This window comes from Cystoisospora suis (assembly GCF_002600585.1).
Source record: "Cystoisospora suis strain Wien I chromosome Unknown contig_4612, whole genome shotgun sequence".
Taxonomy (NCBI): Eukaryota; Apicomplexa; class Conoidasida; order Eucoccidiorida; family Sarcocystidae; genus Cystoisospora; species Cystoisospora suis.
In genome coordinates this window covers 30,204-45,158 of record NW_027157404.1, presented here as the reverse complement: position 1 = coordinate 45,158, position 14,955 = coordinate 30,204, and the positions used below count along the sequence as shown (strand labels likewise).

Genomic DNA, 14,955 nt, shown 5'->3' with positions numbered 1-14,955 from the left:
ACGATAGTGTCCCCCGCCCGCCCGTTCCCGCCCCCCCGATATGCAGCTCAGACGCTCTTCGCCCAGGACTGCTGCTGGCCTGACGAAAGCGCTGTACTTGCTCGCAGCTACTAGCCTGTGGTCAGTCCCACTCTCGGATGCGCAGGGGAGGCCCGGTAGACGGAGTCCCTCACCAGCGTCACAAGTTGGCAATTTCATTAATGCGCTGTCATTTTGGGATTTTCTCCCGTCCTATTTTTAGTTTCTTTTCTAGCTGAAGTCTGTTGCATACCGTCGTGCTGGCCATCATCGACACCAGCAGCCGCGCTTGGGCCATGAAGTCGGGTATGGTAGGCAGCGTGCTTAGATTGTGACGGACAAGAAAACAGTTCTCTCTTTCCCGTCGAAGACCCAGTATAATTTTTCAGCCGCTTCTCTATATGTGTATAAGACCATTTCGCACAGCGTATTGCGCGCATCCCGCCTTGATCTCTAACATGCCCGTGCTATGTTACGCCACCTGGCGTACAGAAGCAGGAGCCAGCGAGACAGTAGAAGTCTCCTACAACCAGTAGCGCTGTCATCAACATGGCACATTCAGCAAATCGGCGGCACAGGGCCGGTGGAGGTGAATCCGAGAAAGATGCAGGATACGATGCAAGGAGCGGTGAAACTGAAAGGGATAACAGTGTAAACGAAAGACGGACAATTGCCGACAAAGGCTCTGCCTTTCAGGTTTTGCCTGTCAGCGGGGGACGGCTTGTGCCTATGCGCCTTCGTAGGAATGGCGTAAGCGAATACTTCACTGGAGGTGCTAAAGCGCACGTGAAGAACAAACTGAGGGAGAGAAGACGTTCAAAGATCTTGTCCGTCGCTCTTTGCGTAGCTGTCCTTACTTCGCTGGTGATTGTGCTAAATCGGCAAAGAAGGATAGACGCCGGTATCAGGAGAAAGAGCCTCAATTTCTTAGCAAACCACAACTGCCCTCGTAGCGAGGGCCGCGGGGTTGCACTGTCATTGGGAAGACGAAGCCCGACGGGCAGAAGACTGGCTGAGGGGGGGGAGTCGCCGCCGGGGGACGACGTAGATCCAGAGATGGAAGTGCGATGCTTAGTCGCTGATGTTCTTTCACGCGTAGAAGGAGGCGAGACAGGTCAGTCGGTCACGAGACGAGTAGGTACGAGGGAGAGAAGGAATCTTCTAAGTTGTCGGATGCAGAGACTCAACTCGAGCATTCCTTCTAGTAGTCTCCGAAGAAAGACAAAGTGCTGACGAAGGGAGCTGAAAGACTTCGCAGCGTCGTATACTGGAATGGGCATCTGCGTGATAGAGCACACTCCAGCATACACTCGATTTGCATGTGGGGACACATTCAGGGACACCGACGGGAGTGCACCGGTGGTCCTATGAGGCTATTCCACGTTGTGCTTTTAGCTTGCCCTGACAAAGGGGGGTCGGAACAACTCGCCGAGCAAAGAAAGTGGCGTACTTGCTTAAGTTACTGTTCAGCTAAGAATTTGACGTTGTTCTGACTATCTCACTACAACAGCGGTACACACAGGGTCTTTCCTCAGACTTTCAACAGCACTGAAAAACGCTCCGGTCTCTTTGATGAGGGAGCTCAACGCTTCGCCCGAGTCGAGAGAACTGTAGATAAGTCAACGCGAATACTCACACAGTAACTTCTTGTTTACGTGCGTATCTAGATGTGTTGAATGACATACGGCAGCCAGAAAGATCTGTCAGATCTTGGTGCAGTCTTAATGTCAATTCTTCTTTTCACTCTCATGTCATGGCAGTGCTGGCGGGCTGCTGTTGGGTGCGTTCGTTTCCGGTACCGCCGTTGAGATAAGGCGGCTCACTGAGCCGTAGATGTGACTGCGCCAGTAAGCCAGTCAACATGAGTAGTAGGTAGCGTCCAGGTGGTTGTTCGAGTTGTATGTCTTCTACATTACCGGTTATTTCTGCTTCTTTTTCGAACTGGCTGCATTACGTATGTGTTCTTGCTTATTCCTTTTGTTACGTCTGCTTCCCTTCAGTTGAAATTTTTTATCCAGACTACTACGTTGGAGTAAGTCACACGTGAGCTGCGACTCTCAGAGGGTGACGCTCCTCCGAGCACACTCATCTGAATGCGCAGTCTTGTGCTGAAACATTTGCGGAGCACTCGCCCTACACAGGAATACACATACTTGCGTATGTGTAGGCTCGCACGTGCGCATTGAGAATCGTTACAAACATGAGAAAGAAACCCCGGTCATTCTACGTCGTTCCCCTGTGGGGTATCTGGTTCAGCGTCGTGCATGCTTAATGGGTGGGTCCTTCTTGCATAGCTGTGAAGGCCTGACCGCGCTTCTTTCGCCCCTGGAACGTCATGGCACCCATGTGTTGTATCTATCAAAAAGAAAACTGTTCGCGAGTGGCTCTCTCACATAGTTTGAACCAGAGAAATAGGAGTCTACAAGACATTTGCTCTGGCATCAGGCTATGTCGCGTAAGGGGGATGTGCCGGGAAGATTCTTCCTTTCAATATATATTCTGCCTGATGCAGTCAGAACCACAGAGAAGAATGTCGTCGGCAATGTCTGCTACCGCACCGGGCGATACTGTTTCTGTCCTCAGTGAGGCGGTCTTGATAACATGAAGGAACTAGCGTTTTAGCAGGGGCGCGTGTTTCGGTGGCATTCTTCAACCGCAGGGAGCGTTCTGCGCACTGGTGGGAAATCGCCTGTCTGACGTGATCGCCTCCGTTTCGAGGCACGCCGATGTGCATCCCAGGGACGTGCCTCAGGTTAGATTCGAAGACGAAAAGTCCTTCAGCCCTCTGTATCCTCTGTACTTTTGCATGCGATATGTGTGTACGGTGACTAACGGAGTGACGTGAGCCCTGGTGCGATGCAAAGTCAGCTAAGGCCTGCGTCATCCCGAGGCCTCGCGACCTTGTGAAAACTGATGCCCATCCTCGGGTACCCCTAGGTAGGGTGACGGGTCTAGCACTTCGTGAGCACCAACGCAGCCGTGACTGTACGCTTGAAGAGTCGTGAGGAAGATCTCTCCACCAGATCCGTGAAAGACCGCTCACACGTGAAGAGGGTATTCAATTGAGACCGTAGCTAGCTGTGTGCACGCAACCTTGCCAAGTGTCTGTGCCCCTTGTTTGCAAGAACAGAGCGACCACCCACGCGTAAACCCGGAGTATGTATATTATTTGTGCTCACATCGTCTGTGTCAGACAAACACCTGATCAAACAGGGAGCGTAGTAATCAATTCTCCAGTTGTAGGTAGCACTCCTCGGGTGGCGGCGAACTGGATTTGTTACAGTGTAGTTTGAAGTGCTCAGTACACAGTCATGTTTGCAGCACCGTAAATTGAGTTCACAAAGAGAGGAACGTCTGAGGATGGGGCTAGGACGGCGGCGTTCGGTTCAGTCAAGTCCTCCAAATCGGACTAACGACGGTTTCGAATGGCACTCGCATACACATGCTGAGCACGCACAAGCACCTAGTCACATATACATATATATGTATGTAGCCTGCTGAACTCCTCAGGACGTCCGATACGGCGCTGAGAGACCATGGGTGCGGAACGCCAAAATCTTTTGTGTTGCTCCTACAGTATCTCCAGTCCCTCCTCGCTCACAACCCATCGACCTCTGTCACCGAGATTCCGGGGCTCGTGCTGTACTACGGGGGCGACGTTGATAAGATCGGTGCTGTTCTGGAACGGGTAAGCAGCAGCAACGCTTGCGGCCGGGTGGTCGAGAGTGCTTCAGCTCTTCTCTCGCCTCCCTGGAACGCACAAAAGCATTTTCGCTGACACTAGTGTTCTCCGGTGGTTGCCAACTCGGGTGCAGCTAGTCTCAGGGGGGAAAGCGGCGCGGCCGGTCTCCATCGTGCTCGATCACTCTGATCGCGGGCTTTGTCACAGCTCTGTGTAACATCGTGTTGCGCGTGGGCAGTACGAGGAAATCAGTCGGACTGGCACTGGCGCTGGTTCTCTACGCCCGCTTGACCGTGGGGGTCGCCACAGAGCCGACTGCACGAGGAAGCCAGCGGACCGTCAGAGAAACTACAGTAGCACTGGCTTAGTGCAGGTTCCTCTGACGGTTGGCTTGTTTACTCGGGTCGTCGGCTCCGCGGCGACCGCCGCGGTCAAGCACTCCGTGAGAGCGTAGCCCAGCACTACTGCTGCATTCACACGTGCTCAATAGGGTGGCGCGATTTGCCTCCGAGGTGGGATTTCTTAAATGTCTCGAGCATTCCTGCTTCCAGGCAGGGAAACATTTCAGCATTGTGTCTAAGAAGGGTTCAGAGCGAAAAGTCGAGCTCTCTGGCTGGGATTCTGAATAGCTCGACTTGTTGGCTGTCGCTCCCTGAGCTGCTACCAAAGTCTAGCACGCCCTTTAGAATCGCATACTGCGCCGTGAACGCTGTATCCTTTTCTGGTGGTTTCTCTAGGCGGATTCCACTGCCTCCTTGGAGAGGCGCGAGCTGGATCGATGTGGCCATCGTCATTTGGGCTTCAAACCGCTGCTGCCAGAACAGCAGCTGGAGATGGCCCGGACCCTAGGCATTGGAACAATATCGCGCCCTGCTTATATGGTGCCTGCGGATCAACTCGGGGATCCCCTCGGGGTGATAGACGTTCCCGCGGATGGAAATTGTTTCTACTACGCTCTGAGCTATATTGCATCGGGGTCCTCGGAACACTGGGCAAGAGTCCGTTGCGCACTTGCCGATTGGATGCAAACCAATCTTGCTGAAGGCGGCCCCTTCGAGCCCTTGATCACAACAGAAGAGTTGAGAGAACATGAGAACCACGAGCGCAGCCTAGAGTTTGGAAGCCGTCAAGGGGCGGAGGTGCCGTACTTTGACACGGATCCAGAAAATATGTCGAGGGACCAGCTGCTGAAAGCCCGGTGTTTTAGAGTGAGGAACCCCATCCTTGGAACCTTCGCCAGAGACCTTGAGATTGAGGCCGTGGCGAATATGCTGGGTTTTTCAGTCGCCACGTTTCTTCAGGGCGCAGTGGATCCTGTGTCGGGGCGGAGGCATCTGGACCTGTGGGAAGTGCGGCATCCTCTGGGGATGCCAACAGCGGATGGGGGCGAACGTCCCGTCCTATATATGCGCCTTACCCGTGGCAGTCATTTCCAGCCGGTGGCTCAGGTCACTCCCCCCTTCATTAGAAGTATCCTTACCTCTCATCTCAATATATATTACGAGGAAATGCAGGAAGATGACACCTCTCTTTGATATATATTGCCTCAGGTAGCCCTCACCCGGGTTGAAGCGACAGCGAGATCTGAATTGACGCGGTCGGTCAAGGAGATGAAGACTAAAGGATTATGGTGGCAGCAGCACAACTACGGGAATCGTATGTGTCATGACTTGATGTTCTGGAACGGCATCAAAGTGTGCTTTTTCCGAGCTTTCAACACAGTTGCTGTCTTTGCTGGGCCGGTTATACTGCGGACAGGAATTGTTTAGCAGGAATGGTTTTGCGCAGCCCCTAAAATGGGGCCACGCTTTGGAGGATCGGCCGCATCAGGCGGAAGACCACGTCCTACTCGTCACACAGGAGTTGTCGCCGGCACCGACGCGAGGAGTCGCGCAGTGGGATTACTTGGCCGGCGCGGTGCATATCCTAGTCGTAGTGCAGTTCTCTGTGATCGGTCCCGACTATAACGGGGTCCTCCTTACGATCTGCTTCCCCGCCCTGGCATGAGTGATTGCTACTGGCAAATCTTCCGAGGGGTGGGAATAGTGCGTGCACTGCTCCGGCACACCTACACTCGGTACAGCTGTACTTCTAATAGAAGACGGTACTTCATACTTTGGCACATTCTGTGTTCCGGAGTGGGTCGGCTCTGACTGAGCACAACTTCTGAAATCGATGTATGCCCGTACTCTCCGAGCTGCACAGTTGTTGACGTCTGCACGAGCTGATCGTGAAATATACCCAAGCCTTTTTGCTTGATTCGAAGGGAGAAAGCCCTTCTCAACGAGGAAAATGGCTAGTCCCCTGTGGTCACTGCTGCGAGCAAGTCTCGTCTGCAGTCCTGATGCGTACCACCTTTGCGTTCCCGTAACGTACAGCATTCAGAGTCAGTGTTTTCACGAGAGGAAACAATGACCGCGGACTTCCAGTATGTAGATGATATACGACGGCACCAATCCGGGATAGCCCCCCGGTCGGTCACCTTTTCGAGAATTGTGTTTCAGCTCGCCATCGAGGGGTGAGGTGGTATTTTCAGTCCCAAACGGGGCCCCGTCCTTGCCGTGCCGGTGTCGTGGCAATGGCCGAAGAGGGTCATGGTATGCTTGGTCCGCATGCACTTACCTGGCAATGGGCAGTGCGGAGACAGGATGTTGAGCACAGGGGAGTACGACACCATGGCGGCAGACGCGTTTGCAGAGCTCCAATATTCCACTTTTTTTCAGTCCGCTAGGACGTAGACGATGAGTGCTCAACGCTGCTCGTGCAGGTCCACGTACCCTCTTCCTCTTCTTTAGCCATCTACTCACTAATTTCCCCTATGCATGCTCAGAAGTTCGAAACGATAGTTTTTTCTTGTTTATGCGCCTCAAGCTGAAAATGCGTGTCCTCGGACAGTCCGCACCACATCTTAACTTCTTTAGAAGACGTGAATCATGATCAGCCGCTTCTGACTCGGAGCCTTGACGACGGACGAACTTCTGTCCCGCGCCGGTTCCTGGCACTCCGTTGGAAGTGCTTTCTCCCGTATTCGACCTCTGCTCGGCAGCCGAAATGTTTCGCTGGTGGCGGAATGCAGTCCAGCTTGTGAAAAGAGACACTTTGTTGCGTGGCTCACCTGCCTACCGGTGGGGTGTGTGGGTGTCAGGCATCGCCGGCGGACTACTCTGGATCTGGGACACAGAGAAGAAGGCCCCAATTGAGGAAAGAAGAATTTTTCTCCCGGCGAAGCGAGAAGTGGTCATGAACCCGGAACAAATTCTTGAATGGAATAAGGCACTCAGCGGTGGCAAGCTCTTAACAGCTCCCTCTCAGGAGTTTCCCAGTCCAGAGAGCGTTCCAGACGGAGAAACCACAAAACCCTCAGTGGAGCGGACAAAATGGCAGTCTCTCGGGGCTTCTTTGCTGAGTTCGTTGTGCCCCACAGAGATGAGGAATGGAGCGGCGGAAAAGGGACCAGCTCCGTCCTTGTCCGTTCTACAGGATGGTGAAGGCCGAGAGAGAGTGAATGCTCACGCGAATTACGGGGACACAGATGGGGGGAGGCATACACGAAAACTCCACTTCTTTGGAGAGCTCCGCTAACGGAAGTGAACGCTGACCCAGCTGGTCTTCTGTGTGTCATACTCTGGCTTTAGTAGTGTAGAATACCGGGGGTTGGTGCTTATAGGTACGGAATGCCATACAGCACCTACACCTGCGCCGTTCCCCACGCAAGTCTTCCTTCCTCAGGTTGTTTCATTTTAGCTCCTCGCTGGTGCCTTCAACTCCGATGCACGCCCGCTCCGTTGGGCACTTGCATCCGGTGGGGAGACCCTGAGATTGCTCCCAGTGGTTCAAGTGGCCGTCTACATGGACTCGATCCCTCGTGGGTGGCGCTTCGGTTCAGTCATCACCCAGCGACCATCCTGGCCTTCCTGTTGTGTGGATGGCTGACTTCCATGTGCTCACTTGTACACTTAGAGTGGATGCAAAAAGACGCTCCGTGCCTCGTTAGCATGGTTGTCTAACTATTTTGTATGCACCAGTTTGATAGAGGTTTACGCACTCACGGAGTCTGCTGGCCAGTAACCCGGTGCAGCTGTATTTTGACTCAAAAAGAACACCTTCAGCGGACATCCGCCCACGGTTCACCTGCCTCAGGTGTTGGCTGGCACACCGTACGACTGGTGTCGTCCACATGTTGTTGGTTGACAGACACACCGGCACTGAGGAATGGCACCTCTTTGTAGAGAGCCCCCGCTGAAGGGTGGGCGCCCTCTCTGTTCTCCTGGACTTGAGCTGCCACGCCCAGCCAGAGCTCGAGCATTTCAGCCAAAAAGAGCGACACACGAGAATAGACAACAGTAAGTGGCGTCGTTACACACGGTCAGCAGGCAAAATAATGAGCATGGCGTCGACGAAAGAGGAACGACTCCGGGAAATCAGTAGTCAAATACATCCTCGAGCGAGATGTTGCGCTCCTGGTGTACACGAGAGACTGATGCGGGGCAGCCTCGAAGCCGTTCGCCCATCGCGGGTCACCTGGCTTCTCAACCGTACGAGTGAGGCCGCAAATTTTCCGTGAGGGCACTGTCGCAGCACGTCCTGAAATGTATCCCTCGGGGACACTGCACTGAGGGCAATCAGTAGTTGTTGGTTCTGCTTGGTAGAGTCACCAGATGAGACTACGACTGACCGTCAGGCAGTTGAAACCTCGTTTTTTGAAGGTTGCCCAGTGACAGCAGCGGAGAGGATCGAAGATCAGCTGACAAGAAAGCGAAAAAAGAAGCGCTCGTGGAATTTCTTAACATACCACGGTCACTTAGCGGACTAGCCTATACGCCGATACACCAGGAGATTTCGTACCGGTAGCTTGCTACATATAACAGACCACCGTCTCCTCATCTACGCCGGGACCTGCATTCCCAGTACAGGCTTAGTCATGACAGGAGGGATCCACCTCACCTGGGCAACGGCACCGTCTTGCAAAGCGACAGCCGGCCACATTTCGCCGCGTAGGCCTGAGGGGCAAAGAAGACATCATCCTCGAGCGACTAACCAATGTGTCAGGTCACTGCATCTGCGTCCCTGGCGACCTTGTTTCTGAGCTGAGGGCATATCCGGCGTCTCCGTTTTCTCCGGAGAGCAAGTGGCTTTTACCCCGAAGACAGGACAAGCATAGTTCACTCGCCCTCTTGGCCGGCATGATACGAACTGAAGGCAAGCCACTGCAAAATCTAAGCCGTCAACGCCCGATGAAAGAGTGGCGTAGGCTCACCCAGCTGTCTGGCTGCCGGGCCACCTGATGTTTTCCGCAGGAAAGATCACAGATGTACTTCGTGAAAAGTTTTGGTACCTAGAGGCGGTCCTAAGGAACCCGGGAGTTCTCAGGTCCTACAAAATACCTCCATCGGCGCGGGCGTTTCTTGAAGCGAAATGGTAGGCTCGGCTCGCAGCTCCAGGAACGAGATTTGCTTGGGCTTGAGCCATCACAGCGCCCAATGAATAGCAGGGGATAACCGCCGGCTGAGTGCAGCCTGGGACTACAGACCGCCAGCTACATATCTACGTGCTGCTGAGCTACAACCCCCTTTCGAGTTCCTCGTGTGAGCGCTCCGTTCAGATGCTGTTACTCTCAGCGCAAATAACGAGGGTGTGTCATTTTCCTCCATCAGTTTGCGTCGGCAGTGAAGAGGAGCAGAAAGTTCGTAAACGAACCCATTCTACGCAGCTGAATGCTTTACAATAGCTTAAACGACGATGTTGTAACTTCGCAGCGAGAACGCCGCTATAACAGAACCGGTCAGAAACCAGTCACACAACAGGTTTCGGGCTGCAAATCAATCCGTGACCGGGCCGAAACCGAGTTCGTTTGGCTGTGGAGCCCACCTGTTTTCGTCTTTGAGGGTAAGCTCGCTCCGTTCAAGGCGAAATGAAGAGATGTGGGGAAGTCGGACTGGTCGAAGGCGCATGACTGAAAGGTGCATAGAATAGCTGTTCACTTCATCTGTAAACTCGGGTAACTTCGAGAGGAACGAGCAACAGTTCACAGGGTTTCCTCCGGAGAGATGATGAGAATATATTCTGCTGCAGGGAGAGCAGTGGGGGGGAACTGCTATCGCTGTTACACGAAAACAATGTTGAATGGAAGCGCTCTATGTCATCCCAGGTGCCTTGAACGTTCTTGACGAGACCTGGAGAGCACCGTTACTGCATCAGACTCTTTTTCTCTTTTTCTCTTCTGTTCTCCAACCAACAGCTGCTGAAGCGCGCGGGGAAACCTGTTTGCGTATGCTTTACCAAAGCAGTGTTTTCTTGCACCAGCAATTATGAGCCCACTGCCCCTGCAGTATATATTCCGCAGTTTTTACATTCGGGCAAGATCAGAGCTGACTACACACTTACACATGTGCGCTACCTCGGAGAAGTCCCCTGGACTGTTGTAAGTTGGCTAGAGGACAAATGACGAGGCAAGGACCAGGCAGGCTGAGCAGACCAGACTCTGAAGTGCAAGACCATAAGCGTGCGCGAAATCTTGCTAGCACGAAGGCAACTACCCGGTGTGCGAACATGGATTGAACTCGTCACCCCACGAGATGAGCAAGGGCGCACGCTGCAGATTTCAACACTTGTTGATCCTGACTCTGGAAACCTGTGGGTCGTGCGCCCTCACCTCAAGCGACTTACTATGACGTCGTCTTTTTCAACGGCTGTCCCGTTGCAGCCGAATTCAGCGAAGCCGCTGGAATACATAAGACAATTTATTGAGAATACCGTGAATGCAGAGATTGCACCCTCGTTTTGTCGTGGCCCCTCGAAAGGGGTGTACCTTGCTCACCGTGATATGCCCTCCCACATTATTGACCCGTAAGGCTCCCCTCGAACTGTCTGAACGGAACGCGGCCGCGGTAGTGCACGCCTAGACCAGCGAAATCTTTCATTAGCGCACTCGCGGCGTGCAAGGGCGCGCAGCTCGTGAACTGGGCAGTACATATGTGACATATACATGTATATAGATCCGCTCCGCGAGAAAGACCCTGGGACATACGCATGTCTCTTACCGCCTCCAGACTGCAACTGGAGACGGCTCAATGTAGCAGTTCTCCCTTCTGACTCCTCGAGCGTCGCACACCACGCAGTCGAGACGCTGTCGGGCTGTAGTAAGTAGATCTGCAAATCTTGAAAGAGCGGTCTCGGCGCGAGGGCGATCCCGCTGACTGTGCCCTTAAGTCACCCTGCTTTGACTGTCTCGTGAGTCGGTGCAGTTGCACGAGTGTCTTTGGAGATTTCTCACCAGTGCGTTGCTGTTTCCTCCGACAAAAGAGCCTTAAACTCGTCTTCTGACCAGGGGATAACTTCAGTCGGGGGAGCCCGCATTGCTCCTACCAGCAAGGTTCCAGGTTCGAGTACCCGGACTTCTTTTGTCAGCGATACGGGGACACCACACACCATGACAGGACAACAGCTACGGTGGTGGCATTCACGGTGGAGAAGAATCAAGTGGTGCATAGCTGTTTTTGATGAGCATATGAAATCTGAAGAGGACGGGAACTACCTCATCTCTGACTGGCAAAAGCCAAGAAGATGTCGGGAAGTCAGTACAGTGCGGCTGAGTTTTCCACAGCAACGGAGAAAGGGCAACCGGTCCAGAACTGCAAAAAGAGCGGGACAGAAAGCAACGCTTTTCTGCATCTGCTGAGCTGAGCGTCCTTCTATTGTGCACCAAGGATTGCGTAGCTGTCTTGAAGAAAGACAGGGGCCCGAAAGTGCGGTACTTTCGGCCCTTGCTTCTTACAGAAGAAAGAAGCACTGTGGTCGTGGCCCCCGTTGCTAGCCCTCGGCTACAGCACACACCGCTTCTGCATTAGCTAGTTTCTGGTCTCGGTGTACCACATCTGCAATGCTGAGTGCATGCCAGCCTGCAGTTACTAGGGTTCATGTATTTCAGTCCAGTAGAAGAATTGGAGCTATTTCTTTTCCTCACACCTTAGTCCTCACCGAAATACACTTTATCCTGCTCCATTGGGGCGTTAGCCAGCGCCAGCCCCACGCCTTTCATTATGCCACTCTTGTCAGCGTGCAGATCCGCGGTCGTTTTCCTGAGGCACAACGGACGGCGTCTTTCCATGTCCAGGACAAGCCAGCTTTCAACTCCACTCTGCTGACTGGACGGCCCGTGAGTGACGCCAGCACAGGCCGTGAACGGCATGCTGTCAGCCGGTCTTAAAAGCAGACAGTACTAGCGTAGGAGTTTTCCGCGGTCTCCCCGTTGAGATAATATCGCGACTCTGGCCAGATCGGACACCCGTTGAATATGAACGCTGTTTAGCTCGTCCTTCCCCACATGTCTTGTATCTGAGCACTCAGACGCTTCGCCGACGTCAAAAGCCTCCTTACTGTAAGCACTTAAGCACGGAACGGCCGTTCGCCGCGAAAAAGCTCTCCGGGGCCATTCACCTATGGAGAGCACTGTCTTCGACGTGTACAGATACCCCAAGAAAGCGAACCCTTGACTGGCATTGTACATTCGGGTGATACTCATAGCTGTACAGCCAGAGAAAGTCCGCCCTTACACGTGAGTAATCGCGCGAGATGCACAACGGGGCATGAGGACCGCCAATGCTGTCTCCCCCTCAACACCAAGCGTAGCAGAGTCTCTACACTGGGCTCACCCGATAGTGATCTCTCTTTGGTTGGAGGGTTTTTCTTTCTCCGCTCTTGCAGTGACCCCCCTGTTGGTGGCCGATCCTTTTTTCTCCTCATTGTCGGTGAGCTCTTTCAAAGCTACTTCGGTAGAGCCTCCCTTTTCAGCGTCTTCTTCACACGACCGATCGACTGTATTGCGTCGTGCGCAGCGGCGAAATAGCTTGCAGATCTGGGCTCCTGCTGCTGAAAGGATAGCGAACAGACCGGTGAATATAGCTGAGATAAACAGCAGAAGCCTCGGAAATGTCGGCGAAGAGGAAGAGGAAGGAAATACAAGGAGCGCGCACGGTTTAGGATGGTGAAACGCGTACATGTCGGCCTGCAGCGTGACACACGGAGATAACGGGCAAGCAGATCCAGACAGTACTGATGTACTAACGTGCCTACTAATGACGGGACCGACAGCAAAGGTATGTGTGCGACATAAGAGTCTTGCAAAATCGGATGTGAAAGAGTCCGTTAAAACCCAGCCGGCTAGCTGGAGTCTGTAGGGTGCTGTCGTCTGCCTCGAACCGTCACTGTTGTCATTTGGGGCGGAAAGAGACGGAGAGGCATAGTTGAAAAACGATGAATTGTGACTTGGTTTGTTTACTTAAGGCGAGTGCCTGCTGGGAAGGAAACAAGCATCAACCAGAGTGGTCGACACTGTTCATCGCAGGTCCGGCAAGACGTCGCCTGCGGGGCGCAGGATTCACAGCTTTAGCCTTGGGTGGTTAAAGGTGCCGCATTCGGGTGACCGTCGTTCACCAAGAGGATGGCGAGGCGTCGAGCAGTTAGGAAGGTCAATGGATGCAGACGGACACATGTAATTCTGGGAACAAGCCAGTAGCAACTGACAAGGCATCACGCTGCCGCTGTCGCGCGAAATTCGACTGCCTACACGCGTCGACACTCTGATCTCTTGGGAAATGTCGGGTTCACAGGTGCTGATACCTAGGCCCGGAGCCTCGCGCATTTAGTTCACTGCAACAGACCAGATGAAAATAGGCAGATGTATGCAGCACCGCGCAGACAGAGATCACATTCCTTGAAGCACTTGACGCACCTCGTGGCTGTCAGTGGTCGTGCCGCACGGGGCTGGTCTGCTGGTTCGCTACACTGGCTTGTAGCCTCAACATCGACTGCATTCAAAGGCGTTGGCGGGGTAGCTGATGGCGTTGAAACTAAGAGACCGACTGAGCAACTTCGCTGAGCACGGCCAGCTCAAGGAATGGTGCGACGCGTCCCGGCAATATGAGCCCGCGCTGCGCCAGTGCACGGGCTCGATACAATAGCAGTCTGGCCACTCCACGGATGCGCAGGTTGTGAAGCGTTGAAGACCTGTTATTCTGGAGACAGACCCGACCACAGGGTCCGAGTTCTGCTGGCATCCATCGAATTTATCGGGCTCTTGGCACACCGTTGCCCCCACTGCCAGAAAGAATAAGGCTCGCGCCCTTTTCTGGCAGGCACCTTTGTTACGTCGTGACGACTCATCTGTCATTGGGGGCGGGAGCGTGGCTGACTGCCTTAGGAAGGTCTACTGCATAATGCAAGCAGACAACTGGAAGAGACGATGCGCGTGACCTTTCCCGCCTCAGCCTGCCTTCCATTGTCTCGAAAGACGAACAAGCCCCGACAATCCTGCCAAGGGAAATTCTACCTACAGTAGACTGCCCCGCCGGTGAACACTCGCCTTGGCGGCTTGGACGAACACTGTCACCCTGTCTTGCATAACGCGGAAGTGCTAGTGGACGTTGGATGAAGGATCTACGCTGCTTTAGCTTGCTTGCTGCCAGACTGTCTTCTCGTTCAGACGGTAATCAATTTTCAGTGAACGTGCCTTATTTTTGCAACCCAGGACGGAACCCTTGACCACTGGAGGAGGCGGTGCACCAAGGGATGTATTTGACAGCGCCGAATCGGTCTTTCGTGTTCAGTCTACTGAGTACCTTAAGCCCTTGGCGCCCCGAGGGTTGCATCTCTGGGGCTTTTCACACGCACATTCCAGGGGAGCGGACATGTCCTGTCAGTACACCACGGCCCTTGACCGTAACAGTGAATACACAATACACTCGAGCATGCCCAGCAACCACAGCACGTCGAACACAGTCTAGAGTGTACTGCAGCACACGTCGTGCGCAACCATGACAGAAAGGATACAAATGTCTAACAGCTTTTTGAGCTATCCTTCCTTTCTCCGCAATTTCTCCGTTTTCTTTTTTTCAGTCTTAAATGCATAGATTAAATATTGGAAGCACAGCTCCCAGAAAGCGCAGCACACACAGCCTTTCCGCGTTTCCAAGGACACAACACGGCACTCTCCAGAGGTGCGGGATACTCCCAACGACACTATTGGCGTTGCATGGCCCAAGCATTTGGAGAGGGCCCCCGAAGATTAGTCCCTGAGTTGCTAAAGAGTGGAAACCCTCTCTCTGAGTAGGTGTGGACGCACCCCTGAAAAGAGATCATCTGGGAGCCGACCGTGGCTCGGAGTCGAAGTCAGAGCCTCACCTAAAGAGAGGACCACAGGGTGTCCACCTCCACTGTGTAGTGCCAGCCGCACAGCAACGGGCGCCACTAGATACAAA

At 53.6% G+C, this 14,955-nt stretch overlaps 3 protein-coding genes across 3 annotated transcripts; 1 reads left to right on the top strand and 2 right to left on the bottom strand.

Moving 5' to 3' along the window:
• Window positions 1-130: 130 nt before the first annotated feature.
• Window positions 131-7,670, top strand: CSUI_008299 (uncharacterized protein). The gene is made up of 5 exons (XM_068068433.1): window positions 131-1,132; window positions 2,019-2,050; window positions 2,678-2,770; window positions 3,596-3,706; window positions 4,438-7,670. The coding sequence occupies exons 1-5, from the start codon at window positions 568-570 to the stop codon at window positions 5,233-5,235; spliced, it is 1,599 nt and encodes a 532-aa protein (XP_067919598.1). The 5' UTR covers window positions 131-567; the 3' UTR covers window positions 5,236-7,670.
• A 68-nt stretch (window positions 7,671-7,738) lies between these two features.
• Window positions 7,739-14,168, bottom strand: CSUI_008298 (spry domain-containing protein 7-like). The gene is made up of 7 exons (XM_068068432.1): window positions 12,352-14,168; window positions 11,678-11,778; window positions 10,974-11,097; window positions 10,367-10,421; window positions 9,569-9,653; window positions 8,645-8,700; window positions 7,739-8,444 (listed from the first exon to the last, which is right to left on the bottom strand). The coding sequence occupies exons 1-7, from the start codon at window positions 12,696-12,698 to the stop codon at window positions 8,352-8,354; spliced, it is 861 nt and encodes a 286-aa protein (XP_067919597.1). The 5' UTR covers window positions 12,699-14,168; the 3' UTR covers window positions 7,739-8,351.
• Window positions 14,169-14,298: 130 nt separating this feature from the next.
• Window positions 14,299-14,894, bottom strand: CSUI_008297 (uncharacterized protein). Its single transcript, XM_068068431.1, has one exon. The coding sequence runs from the start codon at window positions 14,740-14,742 to the stop codon at window positions 14,596-14,598; it is 147 nt and encodes a 48-aa protein (XP_067919596.1). The 5' UTR covers window positions 14,743-14,894; the 3' UTR covers window positions 14,299-14,595.
• Window positions 14,895-14,955: the final 61 nt, after the last annotated feature.

Coding starts and splice junctions, on each gene's coding strand:
- CSUI_008297 (XM_068068431.1), bottom strand. CDS start 14,742: ATGCTTGGGCCATGCAACGCCAATAGTGTCGTTGGGAGTATCCCGCAC.
- CSUI_008298 (XM_068068432.1), bottom strand. CDS start 12,698: ATGTACGCGTTTCACCATCCTAAACCGTGCGCGCTCCTTGTATTTCCT. Junction 10,422..10,973: donor GAGGAAACAGCAACGCACTG/GTGAGAAATCTC, acceptor TATGTATTCCAG/CGGCTTCGCTGAATTCGGCT. Junction 8,701..9,568: donor ACCCTCAAAGACGAAAACAG/GTGGGCTCCACA, acceptor TTTGCCCCTCAG/GCCTACGCGGCGAAATGTGG.
- CSUI_008299 (XM_068068433.1), top strand. CDS start 568: ATGGCACATTCAGCAAATCGGCGGCACAGGGCCGGTGGAGGTGAATCC. Junction 1,133..2,018: donor CGTAGAAGGAGGCGAGACAG/GTCAGTCGGTCA, acceptor GCTTCCCTTCAG/TTGAAATTTTTTATCCAGAC. Junction 3,707..4,437: donor TCGGTGCTGTTCTGGAACGG/GTAAGCAGCAGC, acceptor TGGTTTCTCTAG/GCGGATTCCACTGCCTCCTT.